Source organism: Toxotes jaculatrix, chromosome 15, assembly GCF_017976425.1.
Source record: "Toxotes jaculatrix isolate fToxJac2 chromosome 15, fToxJac2.pri, whole genome shotgun sequence".
In the NCBI taxonomy this organism is placed as follows: domain Eukaryota; kingdom Metazoa; phylum Chordata; class Actinopteri; family Toxotidae; genus Toxotes; species Toxotes jaculatrix.
The window spans coordinates 8993038-9017375 of record NC_054408.1 but is presented as its reverse complement, the minus strand read 5'-3'; the positions used below and the strand labels follow the sequence as shown (position 1 = coordinate 9017375).

The 24338-nt window shown below is 39.8% G+C and overlaps 2 protein-coding genes across 4 annotated transcripts; both read right to left on the bottom strand.

Annotated features, from left to right (window-relative positions):
- Nucleotides 1-1660: 1660 nt before the first annotated feature.
- On the bottom strand, nucleotides 1661-15403 carry ildr2 (immunoglobulin-like domain containing receptor 2). 3 transcript variants are annotated; one of them, XM_041057903.1, is made up of 10 exons: nucleotides 15274-15403; nucleotides 10874-11203; nucleotides 10206-10325; nucleotides 6819-6875; nucleotides 5654-5800; nucleotides 5378-5539; nucleotides 4940-5053; nucleotides 4319-4520; nucleotides 3287-3953; nucleotides 1661-2308 (listed from the first exon to the last, which is right to left on the bottom strand). In XM_041057903.1, exons 1-10 carry the CDS (start codon nucleotides 15311-15313, stop codon nucleotides 2273-2275), a joined length of 1875 nt encoding a protein of 624 aa, XP_040913837.1. In that variant the 5' UTR covers nucleotides 15314-15403; the 3' UTR covers nucleotides 1661-2272. The 3 variants fall into 3 exon arrangements, with proteins under 3 accessions (XP_040913837.1, XP_040913839.1, XP_040913838.1); XM_041057905.1 differs by lacking the exon at nucleotides 4940-5053; XM_041057904.1 differs by lacking the exon at nucleotides 6819-6875.
- A 1174-nt stretch (nucleotides 15404-16577) lies between these two features.
- LOC121194747 (cell surface A33 antigen-like) lies at nucleotides 16578-20495 on the bottom strand. Its single transcript, XM_041057755.1, has 7 exons — nucleotides 20444-20495; nucleotides 19913-20079; nucleotides 18630-18846; nucleotides 18314-18478; nucleotides 18056-18172; nucleotides 17342-17465; nucleotides 16578-17253 (listed from the first exon to the last, which is right to left on the bottom strand). Exons 1-7 carry the CDS (start codon nucleotides 20493-20495, stop codon nucleotides 16578-16580), a joined length of 1518 nt encoding a protein of 505 aa, XP_040913689.1.
- Nucleotides 20496-24338: the final 3843 nt, after the last annotated feature.

Sequence of the window (24338 nt, the reverse complement as noted above, 5' to 3'; positions counted from 1 at the left end):
TGAGTCATGTTGAACGAGTGTTGGTGCTCTTTGTGCGAGTATGTTTACATCTCCTATCCAGGACATGGACCCCAGCGGGCATTTATTGTTGACACAAAACAAGCCCGCCTGAGCTGAACTCAAGTGCTGCTCTCAGCTCCCTGAAGTGTGCTTGAAATCCTGTGAAAAATGCAGCATGGATGAAAAAAAAGCTTTGCTAACACATCTGTGTCTGTGTCAGACACAGACTGAATTACTTCCTTGTCAGTATATTTAAACTGTAATTTCCTGTGTGTTTTTTGCTCTAAACAAACAGCAATAACGTGTCGGTGTGGGGCTTCCCCTTTCCCCCCAAAAGTCCACCCCTGGTGCCCCTCCTAAGAGAGTTAGAGGGTCATAGGTTGTTGACTTGTTTTAACATGGATGGATGACTGAACAGGTACAGGCCCTGGGGCCACTGTACCAGAACCTCTGTATAAAGTGAGTGTCAGCATTTCACATTCAAAAGTCAATCAAATAACCACAAAGAGACACAAAACATCCACAATGAGAAATAAAATGTCCAAAGACACTCAGAATGTACATAAAGTGACAGAAAATGGCTGCTAATTCTGCAGTTGCGTTGTTTGTGGCTGTTTTGTGTCTCTTTTGGTCTTGGTGTCTTGCTTCCGTTTTGGAGGGGTGGGGGGCCTTTTAAATGTCTCAGTCGAGGGGCCCATCCTCTCATAATCTGTCCAGATTAATTGATGTTACAAATATCAATATTGATATTGTTTCATATTAGATCATTTAAAGTTGTTTAATTTACATTGACTTGTCACACTGAATAAGCAGGGTGGATATTAATCATGTACAATTAATAACTGCCATGAATGGGAACTCTGAATATGAGTGAAAACACATTTTTAATAATTTTATAAATGTGAGATTATTATGTGCTATTCACACACTAAAACACTAAATATAAACATTTAAAGCGCGGCACATGCTTTACATTAGGGCTAACATGCACTGACTATGTAGATGGACGTTGTCAGTAAAGCTCGAGTGTTTATTTAACTGTGGATATTTGATAAGCTGCGATAAAAAAACACAGGCTTTGTCCAATGTACACACACATTATCAAACCTAACAGCCACTCAGGGATTATAGTCTGTGACAAACAATAGGTGTTATATATCAGAAACAATCATGTCAAAATAACTGAAATGCAAACATGTCAGCTCAAAGACCAGTTATATTTACAGTATAATTACGTATAGTGTGAAATTATGGAGAAGTACACATAAAAAATCTTGTACTTATACTTGTGTCATTTGGGTGACTTTACTTTTTGTACCTTTTTTCTACATTCAAATTATTATTCTGTAAAATCTCTGTGATATAGAACTCTTATTTTAGTAACAACCTTTGGCATTTGATGCATTATCCAAAAGACTTAGAAAAAAACATAGAAGATGCAGAAAAAAAATGAATCATACTGATATTTAAGCTCATACTCAAATATAAGTATATAACAAAGTAAAGTTTAGCATGTAAGCAGATTGTGCAAACAGTAGCATAAGTGCTTACAGAGTTACTTCATCTAAAGTACACAAAAGTCTAAGCAGTTGGTATAGAGAGAAGGGATGTACAGTAACTGTGATATATACAAAATAAAAACTATATAAACGGTTTTTTCTTACTGAGTTTTCTTTATTCAAAAAGTATTTAAAGCAGTGCAATTAAAATTTGCAGACAAATTCAAGGTACAGTACTTACATACAGCACAATATCAACAGAAACAAAAATATAAAGCGAACCTGAGTTGCAGTGTACTGAGTATGAAGACTGTAGGAAAATAATAAGACTGTAGTGTTCTGCTTAGTTTACAAAAGACCATTCTGAATTTGGCAGATAATTTATAAAATATATATATACACATCTTGGCACTGGTATAAAGTAAATCCAGACACTCAACTCAACTCAAATTCAACAAATTAAACTGGTGCACACACCACACATGCACCATCACCATTTGCCACACAGAAATACACAGGTATGCAGAAATACACAGGTTTAATTCATGCACTTGAGTAAAAATGTCCTGCACCCACAGAAACGTCTGCACATGCTGCTTCGTGCACACTCATTTTCCATCCACTGATGTTGTTTTTCAGTGCAGTTATTTCAGTGAGAAGAGTCAGACTTCATGTGGCTGATGGTAGAACAGTTATCCCACTCCTGTGTGGCAACAGGACGGATTAAACGAACGGACTGGCATTGTTGTGCGGGTGGAGGCTGGGAAACCTTGTCACACTATGAGAGAGTCCCTGCTCAGTGCAGTGCTCTGTTAAGGAAAACACCAAGAGCCACACGTTAGAGACTTTGAGTTCATGCTCATGCAAGGTTAGTCCAGCCTGATGTCTGAGGTATTGAAGCTTTATTACGTTTCACAGCACAGCAGTCATGCAGCTCAAGCCTTGTTAGTAACGACTAATACTGATAGTGATTCCTCATGATTTTTTTTTTTAGATATTTAGCAAGCCAGAAAGTAAGCATTTGTAACACTGTGATGATTGCAAGCATGGACAGATTATGCATGTTTGCGTTCAAATGTAAATTTAATCAACTCCACATGCTCTCATTGTTTAATTTCATATTTATACTAAAATGTTACAGCTACCTATTTGAAATCACATAAAAACTATGTTATAATGATTCAGTGTTAAGACTATAAATTTTGCATTTTACATTGCACAAGAGACAATTATGTACATAATACTATAAAACATTTTTAAATGTTTATGCACAGGGCTGGTACTGTTTTGTTTTATTTTTACTGTCAACAAATCCCATGAAAAGATCACAATTTATATTGGCTCTCAGTAGTTTTTTAACTTCTCTGTGGTGCTTAGCAATAACTATGTAAAAAGGGGTCACAAATATTTGGTTTGTAGTTTTTTAAAAATATATAAAAGTATTTTAGGGGTATTTGCCTTTATTGATCCTGACAAGAAATTAGGGAGCAGAGATAAAGAAGGGATGACATGCAACCAAAGTCCTAACTGGACTTGAACCAGGTCTTAAACCCTTAAGTCATCACAACATTTTTAATACGTTATGGATGATAATGGAGACAAACAGGCCACATCAGGCTTTGAATCCTTCCCTTGTTGGATTTGGTCTTTTCATGGGATTTGTTGACAATAAGAAAAATGTAGAATATCACTGGCATTGTCAGTGTAACTGTTTACAGGATATAGGGGCTCTTTTCCTGAAGAGCTGAAGAGGAAGGAAGTCCTTGTTCCTGCTACAAGTAACTCACCAGGTTCCGACTCCTGTCTCTCTCCTCTCTGCCCCCCTGTAGTGTATGGGACATCCCCTGGTGGGGGCGGGTGTAAGAGAAAGGCCTCATGGCTGGTTCAGTGGTCCTGTATCTCTCTGATCTGGGAGGTTCTGCAGTGCGGTACCGGTCTGTGGTTGGGTCAGCCCTGCGGTACCGCTCTGCCTCCAGCTCAGTGTACGGAGGCAAAGGGTCCTCCTCTTCTGGACGGTTGCTAGGTGACCGACTGTAGTAACTATCGCTGCCCTTTCCCCTGGAGCTGCCTTTGGAGGGAGTGTCACTGTCCTCGTCCATCCTCCCAGCGCCTCTGTCCCCTCCCCGCCCCCTCGCCTTGCTTTCCAGCACACTGTTGAGGAAGGTGTTGTCGTAATCTCGGCTTTTGGGAAGCCGAGAGGGGCGATCACTGTCCCATGTGTCCCTTCTCTTTTGTGGTAAAGGTGAGGGGCTGCGGCGCCTCCAGCCATCATCTTCATCTCTGTAGAAACGCCTGGGAGGGCTGTAATCCCGATCATAGACCTGATCTGGAGGCTCAGCCCGTCGACCACGGGAACCGTAAGAACGAGCGAATTCCTCCAGCTCGTCCAGGGAGCCGGTACGCCCTCTTCTGCTCAGAGTCTTTCTCTTCAGGTGCTCTGAGCGAGGGTTCCACCTACAGCAAGGAAGAGCTCACGGTGACAAGGAATTTCCACTTATATGACATGAAATGAGTTTGAAGAATTTGGTTTCCATGACTTTGTTTTAATGAGGCAGTTTGTCTGGGTGGGTGAGATGCAGGGGCAATGGACAGCTGAACATTAGCATAGTAACATGTCTGTAATGTCTGACTGTATAGACACATATTTTCTAGTCTCTGAAAGAGAATGAAGGGATTTCTAGACCAGTGTGTTTTAAATGTGTGTTAAATGATCCCATGTAATGGGCAGGTCAAAGACTTAATAATAACATTTCATGGGACCTTTACTCTCTTAACACATAAGCACTAAATAACACAGACAACATGTATTGCAATTATACCTTCTGTCTAGTTCATCATCTGAGTGGTTTCCTCTGTCCCGCCTGGGCCTCCGACTCTGTGCAGGTGGAGCAGTTCTCACCACTGAATGGTCATCGAGATCTGCAATGGGCGGGAGCGCCTTCATCTGGACCGTCTGATAGGTGTGTCTGAAGTCTGTAGTCCCTCCATCATGCAGAGAGCTCAGCTCTGATAGGCTACTAGCTGTCGAGACAGACACGTCACAAAAAGTACATTTACTGTTTTTATCACAAAAATCTTCGTGAAAATAAATTTCACAATTTTCAGGTGCGCTGTGAAATGTTGCAGTCAAACATTTTGGGTGTGTGTGTGTGTATGTATCGTCACACCTCATAGTGGATTACTGATTACAAAGAGGACAAAAAAGAGCGACCCTACATTTAAATCTTTGTTTTTGAAAATGAGAAACATCTTTTTCTCATTTCAGTAAGGACAGTTAGATGTGATGTGATGAAATGAAATGAAATGAATGGAAGGATTAGATGAAAACTAGCACTAGTTAATTTACACAAACCATGCACAAAAAAGAGAAACACTTGGACACATACACACTGTTTCACTGCCACAGATTACAGAAACTGGCCTAATCTGTGCAGTCTTACGTTTGAGTGCAGCCATCTTGGCAGAGGGAAACTGACCCAGCTCCTTCTCTATGTAGTACAGAACTTTCATTGAGTCCTGGTCTGGACTGGCTTTCAGTCGGTAACCACTGCGCACTGTTGATGTGGACACACACACCCATATACACACAGCGACATACAGTGACCATGCAGCACACATGTATATACTTGTGTGAAATGGACATTCTTACAAGGCAAAAGCTAACAACCAAACTCAGACGTGTTAAGGCTAGATTTAAATGACAAACATGCATGTAGCTGACAGACATTTCTGTAGTTTGTCTGGCTTCTATTTAGATTAGAGACAGACTTGAGGATGACGGATGAAATGAGGGTTAGTCAAGTCAGTGTTGCTGCAACAGGCTGTTGCAGAGCTTTCTAATATCTCTACACCTTACGGACAACATTGATGACACTCACCTCCAGCCAGGTTGTTCTCCACTGAAGGGAGAGAGGTGATTTTTGGCTCCATGTGGGATGAAGGGGCAAGAGGGACCACAGTAGGGACACCAGGGATGTAGTAGGGATAAACTGGCACCTGGGGTGGTTGTCCACTCTTTGCCATCTTCCCTGCCTCATACACTGTATGGGAGAATGACAGTGACAGTAAACCTTCCATGCAGAGCGACTCATGTCAAGCTGATTCACATTAAGTGATATTTTTAAGCAAATCATGTAGTTGTTTTTGTCACTCACAGTGTCGTGGGCAGCAGCAAGTGTCAGGACAGCAGCAGCAGCGGACGTAGCAGCAGCAGGAATGAGGACAACACTGGCACCAGCAGATTCCCAACAACAACAGGAACAAGATGCTGCCCAGGACTACAGATCCCACAAATGCCCACTCTGAAATAGAGACACACACACAAATACAAATAAATACAGTAAAAGACGCAATGTTCTGTTCCAGTTTCCCTCAAAAATGAAATACGATTAGCAAATGTCCAATTACAAATAAGATGTACGAGGCAACAAGTTTGGCATAACAACCTCTAAAGTCATTCAGAAGCTTTAATTAATAATTAAATTATGTCACAGTGTAGTGACACACCCCGGAGTACATTTTTATCATCACTGCAGCAAGGCTCCAAGTTAAATCACTGGAGGTCAGCAAAACATTAAGTTGAAAGGAGGGATTATTACTGATATTTCAGGTTCACTCACTTTTAGTTTTACTTCCAAATTAAGTGGTTATGACAATCAGACAAAACTGTAAGCAGTTGAAAATCTTGTTTTCTCAAGTGTTTAACTTCTTTGTTTTAACTTGCACATTTGCAAATCTCAGAAGTTGATAGAAATGTTGGCAAGAACTATATCATGCTGTAATTCATTACAATTCTCATTACAACCATGCTATGTTTCTGTGTCCAAATACGTATCCAAAAACCACAGAGCAACTAAAATAGGAAACTTCAAAATAGGAATCTCTAGAGAACTCTGTCTCTTATCCATTGTCACATCTCTTGTAGCATCCAGGCTCTAACAACACACTTCCTCAGGGTGTGCCGAAAAGCAAAATCCACTCAAAACCCCTTGATCAGTCAACACATATCCCCTGTGGAATTTAAATTATAACCAGAGGTAAAAGATAAGAAATCAGTGTTTCCCCTACCATTATATTAGCCCCCCCCCTCAAAAAAGCTGTAAATCTAGGGGAAACACTGGAAATGTAATCCTGTGAATTTTTCTTTACGTTGCTTCAATATCTGAAGTAGCGGATAAAAGTTCAGTGTCATCACTGGATCGTGAACATACGTTTGTTAGTCAGAGTTTTGATTGGTCAGCGAGAATTAAACATTAGGCAGCATTAGGGAAGCTAGAGGATGACAGGCAGTGAGAAGAAAGTGCAGGTGAAGTGCCATACCTGGCATAATCTCCATATCAAACTCAGGTAAGAGATCGTCCCGCTGACCTGTCCTGCCTGCAGAGAGAGGGAGAGCACAGGTGAAGGCCGGAAGAGGAAGCAGGAAGCAAGAATCAATGGGTCAGGCAAATTAGAAAATTTGGTAGCAGAGTGGATTATTAATGGTCAAGCAGTAGGCCTACTTGAAGAACTGAAGGGATGAACTTTTCACGCAATCAGCAAACATGAAGTAACAAAGTTTAATCATTGTATATTTAATGTTTGTGCCCATATGAACTTGCCTTTATAAATTTGATTTTGTGAATTATACATCATACATGCTGTCTTTACTTAAAGAAGAATGAACACAAATGCTAAATCCTAGCCACGATAGCAGCATTACAGTCAGTAGGTCAGTCCACCACTGAAATATCTCGACAAATATTTGAACTGCCATTAAATTTTGATCAGACGTTCAGTCATGTTTAAAACACAGCAGCAACATTACGATCTCTGTTGTATGCTGTGTGTCACGGTTACACAGGGTTGAGCTAGTCGGACTCGGAGACTGTCGTGTGGTGGATGTAGCTGCATGTAGCTGCCGCTTAGCTTGTTAGCCTAGCTGATTAGCCTTAGGCTAGCTCGGTTGCTCCGAGCTAAGTGGCCGGGTTCTCGGCCGGCTGACCCCGGGTGACCCGTAGAGTAACCGCCTCTTCGCCAAATATGGAAAGTACACTCCCACTAAAATCCAAGATGGCGCAGCTCAAATGCCCATGGTTTGGTCACAAAACCAACTCCCTGAAACCAATGGGTGACATCAAGGGTTCTACGTCCATGTCTTATACAGGCTATGGTTTAAATATGTGCAAAAGGTAATGAGATTCCCATCAGCCTCATTCGTGCTTTGCATTTAGCACAAATTTGTAAATGTTAGCATGCCAACAGGCTACACCAAGATGGTGCATTGTCAGTGAGAGGACGTTAGCATGCTGATGTTAGCATTACGCTCAAACCAACGTGGTGCCTGTAAGTACAGTCTCACAGAGCAGCTAACATGGTTGTAAACTCACTGATATATTTTGCTGTCCAGAGTTCATGCTAATAAAATATGACACCATAAAGTTTCCTAGAAGGGCTTTCAAAACTACTAGTCTGTGAACATAAACTAAGTCACATAAGTCCAAGTTCAGAGTTCAAAAGCAACACTTATTTTACTCTGAATCTAATTTTAGCAAGAGGCCTGCAGTGCTATATTTCTGTGATGAGGTGAACACCAAACATGTGCCTCTCTGACAGTGTTAAAGCAGCTCACAAATGAGTGATTGCACATGCTGCTATAGATGTCACATGCACACAGACACATAAACTCACATATCAAGAGGTGCCAACAAAGGCAAAGAGGGGGTTTTGGAAACTGGGGCACACAACAATTTACCAAGGGAGCTCATCAAAAAAAAAAAAAAAGGTCACACAAGTTGTATGGTTCTGAAACAATGCCTCTTTTGTGCTTCATATGAAAGACAAACAGGCCAAAATGGAGAAAACAAAAGATTCAAGGCAGTTAGAAAACTGTACGGAAAAGAGAAGACACTGTAACAGGTGTGCTGAGACTGAAACATTACTGCAGGTGTTCATGTTTCTAGGGTGTGTTTATCATGAGGTGGCAAAAGACTATAATTAGTGTAAAGACCAGTCACTGTCTGATCTGTTTGAGAGACACCTCAAACCACCACGGGCCGTCAGGCCCCAGAGACTGCTGAGTATGCTGTTTCTATGGAGGGGGGGAAAAAAACAGTGTACCCTGCCCTGATAAAATAAGTAATCTTGCTACCCTGACCTGGCACACTCATCTACATACCATGAAGCTCAGTAACACTGAGTAACCTGAGAGAGCTGAGGAGCTATGCAGCCCTGAGAGGGAGGGAGGCAGTGAAAGATGCAGGGAGAGCATGGAAGGTTGAGGAGAGAGTAATGGAGGAGTGCAGATGAAGATTTTGCAAGAAAAAAGAATGAGCAGAGGGGATGAAAATGAATCAAAAAGAAAAATTAAAGCAGAGATTAGAGACATGCTGAGAGAAGAAACAGCACAAGAGTTTGCTTAAACACTTTTTTCCTTTCCTGTAGAAAGTCAGATGAGAAGACTGACACAAGTCTCATGTTTGTAAAGTAAATATGAAGCTAGAGTAAGTGGCTGGTGAACTTAGCTTATCTTAAAGAAAATGTGTAGTTTTAATGGAAGTTATGTGCCAAACTATTTATCGATTAAACAAACAAAATATAACATATTAATTAGTGAACACAGAGGTGCTGATAGACTTTCTCTCAGAAAAAGCCAGGTAAAGTGTTTCCCCCTGTTTCCAGTGTACGCCAAGCTAAACTAAACAGCTGTTGTCATAAACTAGCTATTGAACTGAGAGTGGTGCCAATTCTTGTCATCTAATGCTCAGCAGGAAAGTGCCAATCTGCTGCCGAAGTTGTTTTACACACTTAGATGTAACATGGCAAAGCTTAAAAGAAACTAGTACCAAAAACCTAGTGCAGTTTTGTTATTCTCGCAAATTTTATCCCCCCTTCTTCTCTCCTGTGAGCTGATTATAATCAGATTAGCGCACAGCGGAGGAGGGCCATATGAATGAGCAGACTTTAATACTACAAGCACACCGAGTCAGTCTTAACTTAACGGAAGAAAACTGTTTTGGGTAACTTCCAGTTCACATTGTTATGAGAGTTCAGCCTGGTTTTTCTCTCTCTCTCTTTGTCTCTCTCACTTTATGTCTGCAACAGCAGTAACCCTTAACATGCTCCTGTCTCCACGTTGCCACGGTAACAGCTTAAGGAGTGGCTTTGCCGACAATGGTCTCCACAATTTCTCTCTCAGCGAGTGGACGTGCTTCTCCAGGTTTCATTAACAGTACATGGTGAATCTCTGACCTTTGGGCACTGAAACATTAGCTGTTCAGTGTAGGTTCAGGCGCTTTGTAAAATCATTAATCAGCAACAAACACACTACAAACGCACAAACATAAACTGTTGAGTAGCTGAAAATATGATCCCATATAGTCTTTTGAGCTGCAGAACCCTGACTTTCATAGTGTCCAGCTGAGTTAAGATATACCTAAAGTACAGTCCAGCCAAGTCCACGTCAGCCCTCCAAAGTGGCTAAACAATAGAGCCTGTCATGGAGGATCAGGACCATGTAAAGAGGCAAACACCATTTGGCCGTTTCCATGGAAGCTGTTGTATGGACACTTTGGAACGCAGGAAACAAAAAGCCATTTGTAAAACCTTAACTAAATTATAGAAAGACACTTCACAGAACTTAATATGCACACAAACAAACATATAAACAAAACTGTAGCCAACAGATCCTGATCCTTCCTTTAGCAGAAAAATGAAGTGTATGCATACCAAGCACAAGTAACTCCAGGTGGCCTTCATTCCTCCCCTCCAGATCGTCAGCAATAACGACTTTACAGAAGTACACTCCACTGTCGCCCCACTGCAGCTCCCCGATCCTCAGGTCCGCTTCTGCACAGAGACAAGAAACAAGGTTTACTTGTACTGAGAAAGCTGAGAGGTCAAAGGGCAGGTGAGCATTTAACCGCTCCATTTGTAAATTCAAATCAACAGAGATGAGACTAAAAACAGAATGTTTACATGTAAATAACAAGAAAAGCCTCATCATATTTAGAATTAAATGATGACCAACAATTCATTTATTGTGTCAGTATTTTTTAACTGTACTGAATGACGACAGAAGGGCATTGTTGAATTTGTCTGTCTCACTAACACATTTGGATAGAAGACAGGTGTTTTCTCTTGATAAGGTTGAGGTTTAAAAGGAGTGCTGACATGAATGGGAGTGAGAGCAGGAGGTGGTGATCGCATGAGTGTGTGTAATGCCTGCTCTATTGTAAGACAAAGACAAAAGAAGTTTATTTAGAGAACAGGAAATGCAAAGCACAGTCAGCTCTGACTCCTGGGATGAATTTCAGGGCGCAGTGGTCAAACAGCTGCAGCGACTCTTCATCATTAAATCACCTCTGTCTTGTAGAAGGTAAGAATGATCACATTACTGTTTATGATGGAGATGTCTCTGCCTTTGTAGTGCTCAGCCAGTGTCATGGAAGCTCCTTGCGCTGAGGCCACAACCCGAACCGTGCGGGTGCTGTCGGAACACTCCAGGTGGGCCGTGGGTCCCAGCTCAGAAGCCTGCATGCCCAGGCGCTCCGGCAGGTTGAAGGACTCTCGCGTGCGGTCTCGACAGTAGGACTTGTACCACCACTGCACCACCGGGGTCTGGGTGGAGGCTGTTTGATACTGACACGGGAGGACCACAGACTGGAAGAGCATCCCAAGCTGCTGCCTCCGCTGCACTGTGACATGGACCCCATCACACACGCACACTGACACCAGACATAAACAAACAGGAAAAGAAAATAGAGATAAGTGAAATGTTCACTCTTAAAAACAGACCCAAATATAAGCCTTTAGTCTGACTCCTGGACATGTGATTTGACTTTTCAGTGGGTCATGCAAATATCACTTTTGAAGATAAAAGTGTGTGCAGCTAACTTCAAACACAGCACAGCATCAGCCTTTAGAAAAAACAGGGTCACGTACTTATCCTGCAATGATGGAAACCAAGCACCTTGACATAAGGTTTATTTTAAGCCCAAAAGAAAAGTGCTTTTCCCAACATGACACACAGATGGGCATTAAGTTTAGGGCAGCAACTAACGATTATTTTATAAAATGTCTAAAAAATGTCATCAAATAGTGAAAAACAGTCTATTACCATTCCCCAAAGCCCATGGTGATGTCTTCAAATTGCCTTTTTTGATTGAACATCATTGAAAACTGGTGGTCAATTTATCTTTTCAGCCCTAACTGAGTTTAATAGGTATAAATAGCTAAAACTAATGCTGCGTAATACAACAACAGAAGGTTATAATGTTCAGTTTTTGATTAAAGGGTTCACAAGTTTTTCAAGTCAAGCTTAATGCAATACATTGCAACAGTTTTTGTTTACCATAATTGTTCCTCCTGTCCATACTGGAAATGTGGTGGGCCCTTCCTAATGAGATGCTGATGTAAGTGACAGGGGTCATCATTCTTAGACAAATTGAGTGGGTCTCCTCCAAAGTTAAAGTCTTGATACTATGAAATTTCCTTTTTTTGTTTCTCTAGACAGCGTTTTCTTGCTGAGATGCGATGGAGGGATAGTAACATTAACAGCAAATTTGGTACTAAAAAGACTGTATCTTTGAAAGATACCCACTTGGTTTGTCTAACTCAGACTGCTGAGAGCTTTTATTAGCTTTGGCTGAACCCATATAAAGCATTTTTGCACAGAATGAGGATGGTGGATTTTGTCCCCTTGCCTTAGGAAGGCATCTCTCCTCAGCCAGTATAAACAATTACAGCAACCAAAAACTTTCGAGGCATGTGGGTGTTGTTTTAAGAAAGACTTGACAAAATGTGAACCTGTTCTTTAAACTGTTTCAGAGAGGTGTTGATTCATCTTTGTGGTCATTTTGGAGGCTGCGTTATACTCTAAGGTGTCTCTAATATATTTAGTCTACCATCACTGATAAAAATGGGGTGGACAAAATATTACAAGGCCGTTGTGCCACAGTGCATTAGTTTTAACTGAGTGTCATTAAAGCCTGGAAAAGGATGCACATGATTACATCTTGATTACTGCAGCTGTGTTTCTTTTTTGGCTGTACAGATGATTCATGATGATTCTAACACGTGGGTCATATCAAAACGGGGGAGAGAAGACGGGAACAGAGATTAGGTGTGTGGGGGCTCCTCTGGTGCTCAGTACCAGGGTCAGGAAGGTTAAATTCCAGTGTGTGTAGGGGGCTGGGAGGTCTGTGGAGAGGCAGGGGGTTGTCATCACAGAGGGAGGGGATGAAGCGGTCAGACGCTCGTGGGTGCTTTCTGCTAGTCATATTAGCTCTAGGTGGGGCAGGAACTCACTGTAAACATTTCCCAGAAGACAGGAAATCAAAACAAAAGCTAGTCCACCAGCCTGCCTCTGCACTAGACCACTAAGAGGAGCGTTCATACAGTTGGCGTTTATCGTGTTTATCTAAAATGGATGCTTTTTCCTAGTTTCCTTCTAAAATAAGAGCAAGTCAGCAAACTATTATTTCCATCACCAGTTAATTTTAGAACTGCACAATGACCAACTATTACCAACTAAATGATTTTTAGTTTAAGTCCATCTTTAAGCAAAAATACCAAATATTACCCAGTTCCAGCTTCTCCTTTGTGTGAATTTTCTCTGTTTTATAAGTTTGTGAACTGAATATTTTTAGGTTTTGGACTATTGGTCAGACATCAGAAGTAATTTGGAGATGTCACCTTGGGTTTAGAGAGCATTTTAAACCATTTTCTGACATATCAATATAGTTCATTGATAATAAACCTTTTGTGATGCATTGTTTCTCAGAGTCAAAGTTGACATCTTCCGACTAAGAGTTCAAAATGCAAATTAACAATACTGATGTTAAAACAAACCAAAACAGCAAACGCTCACATCTGAGAAGCTGGAACCACTGAATCTTTGGCACTAATAATCAGTTATCAAAATTGTTGCTGACTATTTCTCTGCCTGTCGACTAATCGATTAATCAACTAATTAATTCAACCCTATAGCACCCATACTGCATCATGGCGAGTTTCAAACAAGTTTTATTTATAATAATAAGAGCACAGTCTAATGAGCATCATTAGGTCTATTACTTCAACCACACATGTCTAAGTAAAAGACAAACAGTTATGATGGTGATTAAGCCGAATAATTCTACAGACTAAGAGAACAACAGGAGGGGTGAGCGAGCTCCTAAATTCCTCCCACAAAAGAGCACTGGTCTTCCCTTTGTTTCTTTTTTTCATGGACCAGTCCATTGTTTGCTACCCTTCCACCCCTCCCGTCCCACTTGAGGAGCTGAGAGGGGGAGGAGGTCACAGACTCTCAACCAATGGGAGTATCTGGCTTCGTCCAGCTGGGTGTGAACAGACCAATTATCTGCTAGAGATTTAAACCGAACCGTTACTGCATGAATGCCATCATTTTGAGGTGAGATGAAGTCCACAGACACACACACACACACACACATACAGAAACTGCTAGACGCATCACCTTTAAGTCATTGTTAACTATTGTTTATATGAAGTTCACATCAGGTGTGACTCACTGTAGGTTAATGAAGAGGTTTACAGAGACAGCAGATAGTCTCCTCCTCCACCTGCGTACAGGCCTCATTTCAAGATCAGACGACTTTTTAAAACAGCGTGTGGTCACAAATGTATTCCAGGTCAAAGCTCTGCTGCTGCATGTTTCCTGAACACAATCAGACTTTTCCTCTCCAAAGCTGTCACATTTCCTGCCTTGACTGTGCCGTGCATTCCTTCACATTGACTCATTGACCCAACAAAAAACTGTGATAAGAGTGAATATAGTCTTCGCGTTTGATAAAGGATTTCACTACAATGTTACAGCAACCTGTTAAAAACATTTATCATCAGGAGTTCATTGCTCACACATGAACCATCACAAGTATTTTTTCAGCACTCTTAAGACCTCCTGTGCATTTAGTCACACCTTCTTGTAGTTTCTAAGATACAAATTTGCAGCAACTTTGCACCTGACTAATTTTCACCTGACGATTACCTTTATCATCGATTAACCTGCAAATCGATTGCTTTGCCTACAAAGCGTCATAAAATTGTGAAAAATACCCAGAGTGATGTATTAAAATAACTGCACTCATAAATGACAAAGAAAAGCATTGTATCTTCATATATGAGATGCCGGGATTAGGGAATGACTAAAAGATTAAACAATTATCAAAATAGTTACAGGTTAATTTTCTGTTGATTGACTGTTGAACTACAGGACTAATCATTGTAGCTCTACCTGGATGTGCATTGTACTATTGTACTCCAAAATGTACAATTTTGCTTTTATTGAGTAAACCAGGGTAGTTTCCTGTACAGATAGGCCTGTAACAGCAGAAATTATTAGCCATAAGGATTATTATTATCATACCTGAGGAGATAACGTATGCTATTGCAATGGCTGTAACTAAAATGTGTTGGTTGTTTGAAACGTGCTATATAAATGAACTTTATTTGGTTTGATTTTCTATGAAGTCCAATCAGCCCAATACTGATCAGCACACACTATAAATCCCAGAGGGATTACCAGAGTTGCCCCAAAAAGCCACTAATGTGTTATTAATTCGTTAAAAACGGGGCAAGTCATTGCTATAATTACTATAAACCATCTAACTTAATTCACCCGAATAAAATCTAAAACAAAAACCAGCACTTTCCTAAGTCCTCAGTTAACGGATACGTTTGAAGCCACGGTGCCTTGGATAAGCAAGTTTACATAGGATCAACCTGTTGCGCTGTTGTGGTAAAGATGGCTTAGTTTAAAGAGGGGAATGAGACTTACATGATGCTCCCAGTAAAATAGCCAGCTGGTAAAGGTTCATTATATTGTCCGTTTTATAGTAAACTGTAGTTTATCCGCATGTTGGTCATCTCGTTGTCCGCAAACTGCAGCTGCTGCGAGCAGGTCTCACACTGCGACTAACGGGACTGTACCACTTCGTACAGAGGTGAGTCCCAGCCCAAAAAAAAAAAAAGAAAAAAAAAAAAAAGAAGAAGGACTGGCGACTTCCTGTGCTTCCCTGTCTATAAAACACAAGAGCAGGGTTTTTGGAGTTGTTGTTTAGTACGTCTGCTGGAATCTAACTTTTTATTTTCCTGTTGCAGCAGTGTCTACAGGGCAGAGTCGAGAGGTCTGCCCGGTGTGAATGTGGAGGAGGGAGGGGGCAGACTTGTGGATAAAATCAGGTCAGACTCGGTTTACCCACTTTCTTTATTGAACTCAGTTCGACTTTTCTTTATATGAGAAATGTTCTTACATTCACAAAAAAATATGAAAAAAAAATGCAAAAAATGTTACAAATGATCATTTATAAGTAAAATTAATTTCAGTATAAACTGGCATCTCCTTACTTTGCTCCCTAAATCAGAGACATGCAAAAGCAAAAATGTCATAAGCAATACAAGGCAATATATAGAGGGTTATTACCACAATTTAAAAATAAGCTTAAAATACAGACATTTTATTACTTTTATTCACAAACTAAGAGTTCAGCAGACACTTAAAATCAAGTTTTCATGAGAATACAAAGACAAACCAACAATTAAACAATATTTAAGCCAAAAAAAATTAAAATTTGTAAAAAAAAAAAACATTCATCATTTCTGTTAACTGTTTGAAGTATGATGTTTCATGCAGGTCAAGTTAAATTACAGTACAATGTTAGCACACTGCGGCTGGTGTGCGCAGAGTCAAAAGTTGATTTGGTCAATGCAAACATGGCAACGATCACCTGTTGTCTTGATAAATTTGGTATTATCCATTAGTACAGCAAGAGTCATGTGTTCCACTTTGGTGTTCCACTTTGTCTTTTTTTCCCAACCAGGTTGAGCTACCATTAATGAGTTTTGTTTACGGTACCTATCCCTGATTGATTATTAGTTTGTGCTGGCCACACCCCTGGCTCTTATTTTAATACCGCGTTTTACATGAGAATTTATGGCATTTGTGAGAAATTAATTTTGCTGTCGCTTTATGATGTGATCGAACACTATGCCAATCCATATATAAGCACATTTAAAAAAGTGTATTAAAAAAAAGGTTTTAAAAGAGCATTCAGTAACACAGGGCTATTCTTATCGGTTTCTCTATTGGTCATCACTGTAATCGAGATGATCACGACTGCCGCCGTAACGATCGCGTCGATTGTCGAGTTGATCTCGGCTGCCACCATAGCGATCGCGTCGATCGTCAAGTCGATCACGGCTGCCCCCATATCGATCGCGTCGTTCGTCAAGTCGATCACGACTGCCCCCATATCGATCGCGTTGATCATCCAGGCGATCACGGCTGCCACCGTAACGATCACGTTGATCATCAAGGCGATCACGGCTGCCACCGTAACGATCACGTTGATCATCAAGGCGATCATGGCTGCCACCATAACGATCACGTTGATCATCAAGCCTCTCACGACTTCCACTGTAATAGTTACGTTTATCATCGAGGCGATCACGACTGCCACTGTAATGATCTCGCTGATCGTCAAGGCGATCACGACTTCCACGATAGTGATCATGTTGGTCGTCCTGGTAACGCTGGGAGTCAGTGTCACTGCCCTTGCCATAATTCCTTTCTTTACCTCTACTAAGACTGTGTTGATCCTCCTCAAACTTGAGTCCAGCTGTTTCTACACTGTAATTGTTTTGAGGAACAACTTCTTTGTCTTCATACTGCTTGGTCTTGCTGTTTGGCTTGTCATCGCAATACTGTTCTCCAGCTTCAGGAGCATCTCTGTCGTAAAACTCCACTTCTCCAGGGGCACTAACAAACAGGGATACTAATAATCAATACACTAACCTAATTGTTGGTGTTGGTTTACAGTGGAAGAAACAGGACATACAATACGTACCCTTCAGCATACTTGTTCTTTTTGCCTTTTTTCCGGCAGCAACAGAAGATGAGAATCCCCAGAACCAGAAGACCTGCAAGAACTCCTCCAACTATGCCTGCAATGGACGCCTCATTTATGCTACCTGAGGAGAAAGGAGAAAAGACATGGGATTTTCTCACTATACTTAGTCCAGGGCTAAGATCCCCTACAATTTACAGCTTTGTTAGCCATTTTGACCTTTCACATTTGTGTCTGAAATATTTTAGCCTGCTCCTCTACAAATCATGCTTCCATTCAATTATTTTTCGCTAGCAAAAGGTATTTTAGGAGAAACAGATTTTAACATGAGACAGAATGGGGTGGATGAAACTTCAAACAACCTTCCTCTTTTTGAGTATTTTGATGATTAGTACAAACTATGGTTGGAATAAAAGCAATGTAATGTTTGTTATATTTGTTGTTATTCAAATGTTTTCTTTTGGACAATATTACATTAAACATTAACAGTCTTCACTTCCATGAGCACTATAAGTTTAGCTCTGTTTTGGTCTCCACAAACTCCCGAGTAAAATGCCTTGATAGTTTACGATAGTTTTTGTGCTGAAAACACCTGCCTGCTGCTGGAAATGAGGTTGAAGAAAGTGCAATAGGTGAGGCACATGAACTAAAAGAAGCTAAAAATGTGAGTTCATTGTGAACAGGCGAGCACATAAATCATGTTGTAACACTCACTTGGCATAACCGCTAAGGTAAAGTTGCAGCTGGCAGAACCCATTCGATTTGTTGATGTGCAAATGAAGAACCCTGACGTCTCTCTTGAAATATTGAAGAGAGACAGAACTCCATCATCTGCAAAATAATGTAAAACAATAGGTCAAACAATGCTGAGGTGACGGGCCATTTTGTCATTCTTTACATTAACACTGATAAAAAGGCAGGCTGCCACAGATGTGCGCTTCAAAGTAACATGTGGATGGTTAAAATGCATACTTTCAGTTGTTTTAGGTGGAAATTGTATGGGAATGTTTTGAACATTGTAGCTCGTCCATTTATAGATGGGTTTTGGGGACCCCTCCTGAGAAATGCAGCTGAGGGTGATGTTGTGCCAGTACTCTGCTTTTCCCTGGATGCTGCAGATTGGAGGAGAGGGAGGAACTGGGGACAAAACAAATAAATTGATGTCAAAGGTTACAGTCTGTTTCTTACTAGAGAACTGTATTGATTTAACATGATTGCGGAGACAAAACAGTAATATAGTTATTCACATCAGACAGACAAATAAAATACATCAGTGGTTACTTCTCACCCAGGACCAAAAGGGAAGTGGTGGCAGCTGTTGTTCCCTCATCATCCTTGGGGATCATGACGCTGCACTGGAAACGGCGGCTGTCCTGCATGGTCACCTTTGTCAAGCGGAGTGTGCTCACTTGTTTTTGAAGGTCAACCTCCAAAGAGGCTCTGCCTTCATAAGCAGGTGCAATGTCAGTGTCAGGACTATTCATATAGTAGGTGGCCACGGATTTCTAGAGAAACACAAACAGTGTATTTTACAAAGACCTCTGCTCAATATAATAATACAATATCAGAACAATGTATATTTGGAATTATTTTGTGTACAGGATTTATCCAATTAAAAAATAATGTAATAAGTATTTAGCATAAATTCCCATGGAATAAAAACTTTAGCATTAATTTGCTGAACCTCAATTACTGAAGTGATTTAGATTTTAAATCTAAAGTTGTTGTGAGCTTGAATTTGAAAGTGATGAGAGCGAAACATTGTTTGCAATAGAAACTATGATTCACTTTGGTAGATCATTGTCCATTTCAGGAAGTGTCCATTTAAGGAAGTATCAGTCACGGCCTTGAAATGAAGAGAATCTGTTATACATACTAAAAATCACTGGGTTAAATCACTGCGGATCAATATGCAAAGACACAATAATGGATTAACTTTATACAGTACTAGTGAGTTGTTTTTGTACATTACTTTTGGGCTACTGGGTAAAAATAGCTGCTTGTTAACCGTCGTGTTGGTGGTATGTTGACCCACATTGGATACATTTCTAATGCAGTGACTTTTGACCCTGTGATTTTTTAACATGTAACATTTTCTAAGGAGAGTGTTAATAAGTGTGATTAAAAATGTTAACTGATTTGTCGAAGATTGGAAGGTACACAATACCATGAGTATAAAATGGATATGTTACTGATTTGATGTTGTTTGTTTAAGGAGTGCGCCTGTAATACTCCTATATACTTCTTCTCATAATACAATACTCTCACTGTCTAGTAAACACCCACGTCTTTTACCACTCACATGTTTTACTTTCTGTTATAAATTTGTAGGCTCCCACCCTATGCTGAGATAAACCTGAAGACATCATCAAGGTTTTTTTACCCTCAAACTTGGCAAAGCCTCAGAAGACATTATGCAACAGTGTTCACAGGCTGACTTGTACTCCACACCACAAGTAAACTGATCTCCATGTGTAAAATCAGTCCCCTTTAGGTAGTTTACCATAATATTACTGTTCTAAGAAAATGTTACCATCACACATTTTGCAAGCAGTTATTTTAACCTCTTACCACTGGATCATTAATATTGTCAGGGTAAGCTTCCCATGTGAGGATGAGTGTGGTGAAGTCTGGTCGGGCTGGGGTGAAGAAACAGTTCATAGTTATATCACCTCCTCTTGCGACCTCGTATTCTTTCTCTGGAATAGAAACCTGTAAACTCCTGCAGCAGGGAAGTACTGAAACAAAAAGAAATATATAATAAATGATAACCAGTCTTCTCTCCAGTCAATTTGTTTGGTGTCTTTGCAAAATAAATGACATTTGGGTAACGTGTAACTTGGGGACAGAGAAAAATTGGTATGATTTAATCTGACTAACTCAAACTTTATGTTTGTGGTATTAAGTATACACTATATGTAACATAAATAAATAAATACAAATGTAAAAATAGTTTTATCCACAGGTTTCTTTTGAGTAAAACACAATCCTGCTTCCGGCTGAGTAGCAAGACGTTGGATTAATAATTAACAGCGGTGATAATCCCACAAAGGTGTGGCGGTGGTTCATAGAAAAGTGACAGAAATGAAGCATAAAACCTACCTGTGAATATCAGAAATAGCTCTCGCCATCCAAGCTGCTTCTTTGTCGCCATGGCTAAAAGAGGATAAAAACATCCATCCATTAAAAAAGTCTGCAACTGATGCTCTCAGTCTGAGAGTGAGAGCCCGCCTAACCTTCACGGTGAACTCCCAGGTACAGAGAGGTTGACTCTTCCAGGTAATAAGTCAACAGCTATAGGTCACATGTCAACAGAGAGCCAATGATTGATCTGTCCCTTGATTCAACCTGGCTTTAAGAGATGAATGTGACGAGGAAGGGGATATACAACAAAAAGGCTTAAACATTCAATTTTGCATACACAGACGGACATAGACTGTTAATTGATCCCTGATAGATAAGAAAAAGACACAAGTGGCTATAAAATGCACATATCATTGGTCAATATATTATTTGTCTGTTGACATGCAAACTGATTTTATCCTAACATGGTTTTGTGCCTTTGGCATTTAAAGTCTATGTATGTCATTGTAAATGATGGATTTTTTAAATAATTAAAAGTTGTAAAAACAAAATATATAGGAAAGAGAAGTAAAATGATGTTACCATTAGTAAGACGCTCACAGTACATCCACCATAGAACAGACAGACTCGAGAGGTTTGAAGTGTTACCGATTCGTTCAATTTGATAATTTCAGTAGTTCATTGAACAAAAAGTGTTTTAAAAAAATGAAAAAAATAATCTGAAATAAATAATTGAACTGATCACAGTCATTAACTAGTTGAGTGGATTTTGACCTTCCTAGAAAGCCAGATTGTTTTTGTTTCTTTATATTGGATATCACCAGCTGGTGTTGTGCTCAGTTTGACCTGCAGGCTGCAGTATGGCACTGACAGTGACGCTGCATGTGTTCAGTACAAAATTATTATCACATGTCTCTAAGTATAATGTAGTACAGCACATGTAAAAAGATTTTAAATATAACTGAGGAAATAATTACTTTTGATCCTGTTGCTTTAACTTGCTCCGGTATTTCATTTAGAGCAGAGAGCTGAAAGGGAGAAGGTGTGAACTGAAGCTGGACCTCTATCTGACGGTTTGGTTTTAAAATATAATGTTCATGAAACTCTTCTCTAATACTCTTGTGTGTGAGAAAATATGTGTCCATGACTCTGGATAAAGATGTAAGCCAGCGTGTGCCAACAAGTCAGCTGTCTTGAAGTAATTCAATCTATCATAAGCTTTACATTAAGCCTATGAAAGACTGAATACTTCGTTTTAACCATTTGTTGTGTGCATCTCTAGGTGTGGAAAAGGGACGTACTATACGACCCATTCAACAATGCAAAAATATTCGATTACAAGTGAGTCCTATGTTCAAGTTCCTACTTTTCAACGGACAGAAAAATTATCAACAAAACCAAATCTAAAGTATCAAAAGTAAAAGTTCTCATTCTGCAGAAAAAATGGCCTCTGTGAGTGATATGTTACAGGGTAACAAGGTAAAACTGAGGGGCTGCGAAAAGCTTTTTTGTGAAATATTGATAATTTGACCTCTTGGAGAAGTTTTTGGGGGGGATCTTTCTTTGGTGGAACTACTAAAAACTATAGACATCTGAAATGTAACAAGGTGCCACAGACAGACACAGCTGAACACACAGAACAATGGGCATGTATTTTTGGAAGGGGTTACAAGCCAAAAAGATTGTGAATCACTAGTTTAATCTTTAACAATATGTTGTATTTTATGAACCTTTTAATCTTGATCTGAAAAGTAACTAAATAAATCCAGAGGATTTAGAGTTCCCTCTGAATTGTTCTGGAGCAGAGGGAAAAATCGAAATACTAAAGTACAATTGACTCAAAAACATACTTAAGTACAGCCTAACAGTAAATGCATTCAGCTCCTCCTGTTTTTAAATCCTTTGATTCAAAAAACACAGGAAAAGTAAAACAATGAGAGGAATGTTCCTTTAAGTGTTCTGAATGTAGTATGAAAACTTTCAACATGATCAAATAAGCCACATCATAAATAAGTGTAGGCCTTGTTCCCTAAAACCTACAGCAGGTGAAGGATGTATTTGTCCACATCTTTTGGCTGATATCTGTCATTGGCTGTTAAAAAATTTGAGTGCTACTACTATACTATTCAACTATGGTCAATTAAAGGACCAGTGAATTTACAAGATCACAAGTTCAGCTCTTGTTTAATTAACAGTTGAACAGTTTTGGATACTTGTATCTATGTTTTCTACAGTTCCAGGTGCCTCTTGCTCTCTATTCAGTTCTGTATGGTATGACTTTGTGGGGGCTGTGCATGGCCAGATTAACCTGGTGAGGGGCCCCAGGGCAAATATTAGCTGTTGAGCCCCTATTAACCCCTCTGTCACCGGCCTCTGCGCAGTGTGCATGTACTCGGTTCCCATCAAGTACAGTGTACACTGTAGACAAAACATGACAACTTCATTAGGCGCTCAGTCATCCGGAATTAAATAGCATTCCTGTTCTAGAATAACACTAATTAGCAACAAGTTTTCTGTCTGTAAATGAAGAATTTATAACTGGTGTATACAGTTAATGAATGATTGATAAGCCAGCGTAACAAGGCTGTAACCACATGAACAAATCCTAACAGTGTGTTATAAAAACATTTATACACATAAAAGGCAGGTTTTAAAAAGTTTATGTGTGTTCAAAACATAGGAAGACATGTTGAGCTGGAAATGCTTGTTTGACAAAAATGTTCACGGTCCACTTATTAGATTTTTTTCTGGATTCTTCAGGTCATAAAAATAATCATCTGAAGTATTTATGATTTGTAATAAAAGAGATAAAACATGCAAAACTGCAGGTGCGGTCCTTTGCAAATGTATATCTTTGACCTGCTAATCAAGCTGCTTACTGGGTGAGTGAATCAAGATGGGTGATAAAATCTATGTGCAGTTCATCTCAAAGGGCATATTGCAGGAAGTGGCAGGGATAAAAGGAAATGTGTCTCCACTTCACATCCCTACATATTAGAGAAGTGAAATTTCCCTACTCTGGTCAGGGAGAGGTCATCTATCTTTTTAAATTTTAGGATGCATGTTTATTATGTGACACAGAGAAGTGCAGGTGTGAGCATGTAACATGCATTTAGAATACAAATGCAAAATAACAACAATGACAATTTCCAATAAAACAACATAAAAAAAGAAGAAAAGAAAACCACAATTTTTCATCAACATAAAACATGACACAACATGACAACAGTGGAGTATAATTGTAATGCTGCTTCATGCTTTGTATATGATTTTCAAAATGTTCTGGAGGCAAAACTGCCAAAAATTGACTACATTTTAGGATATTTTTTTTCTAGCCACAAATAAAAATGTTTCTGTCTGTTTTTTTTTATCTTGAGTAATACAGAATTACTCACAATTCCTCTGTTATTTCTGTCTAAAAGTCTGAGTCATGGATAAAGATAATGGCACTTTACAGATTGAGCGTGTCTTATTGTTGTTCAGACTGCAACACATTTTGAAAAGCAAATGTGTCCTGTTGTGCCTCTAGAAATAAATTTGACTTCAGCTGATCACAGGTTTCTGAGTAGTGAGTCAATCAATTACAGGCCTTTGTATCTGGGATCAATTAACAGTTAAGTTAGACTGTATTGGAGTTGTTGTCTAAGATAAAAGCGTTAATGCAGTCCGAGTCAGATCCACCCATGTCGTTCTGGGCAATTTAAGAAAAACCAGATGATTATTTAAGTATGTAAATAAGTTTGCAACGCTTAGCAGCTAACAACACCCAGCACACACATCGCCCTCTACTTTGCTAAAGTCCATGTGTGTCCGTGTGTGTGTGTGTCTCGCTCTTTCTCTGTGTGTGTGTGTGTGCGTGTGTATTTGTGTGTGTCACAGGCAGGCTCAGGGCTGGGATTTCGGGTTAAATATT

Excerpts from the sequence above, each read along its gene's own strand:
- ildr2 (XM_041057903.1), bottom strand. The coding sequence starts at position 15,313 with ATGAACCTTTACCAGCTGGCTATTTTACTGGGAGCATCAT. Across the intron at positions 11,204-15,273 it reads TATTTTACTGGGAGCATCAT|TGTGCGTGTGTGATGGGGTC; the intron begins GTAAGTCTCATT and ends GTCTGGTGTCAG. Across the intron at positions 5,540-5,653 it reads TTGCTGCTGCCCACGACACT|TGTATGAGGCAGGGAAGATG; the intron begins GTGAGTGACAAA and ends TCTCCCATACAG.
- LOC121194747 (XM_041057755.1), bottom strand. The coding sequence starts at position 20,495 with ATGGCGACAAAGAAGCAGCTTGGATGGCGAGAGCTATTTCTGATATTC. Across the intron at positions 18,847-19,912 it reads ACAATATTAATGATCCAGTG|AAATCCGTGGCCACCTACTA; the intron begins GTAAGAGGTTAA and ends GTGTTTCTCTAG. Across the intron at positions 18,479-18,629 it reads CACTTCCCTTTTGGTCCTGG|TTCCTCCCTCTCCTCCAATC; the intron begins GTGAGAAGTAAC and ends TTTTGTCCCCAG.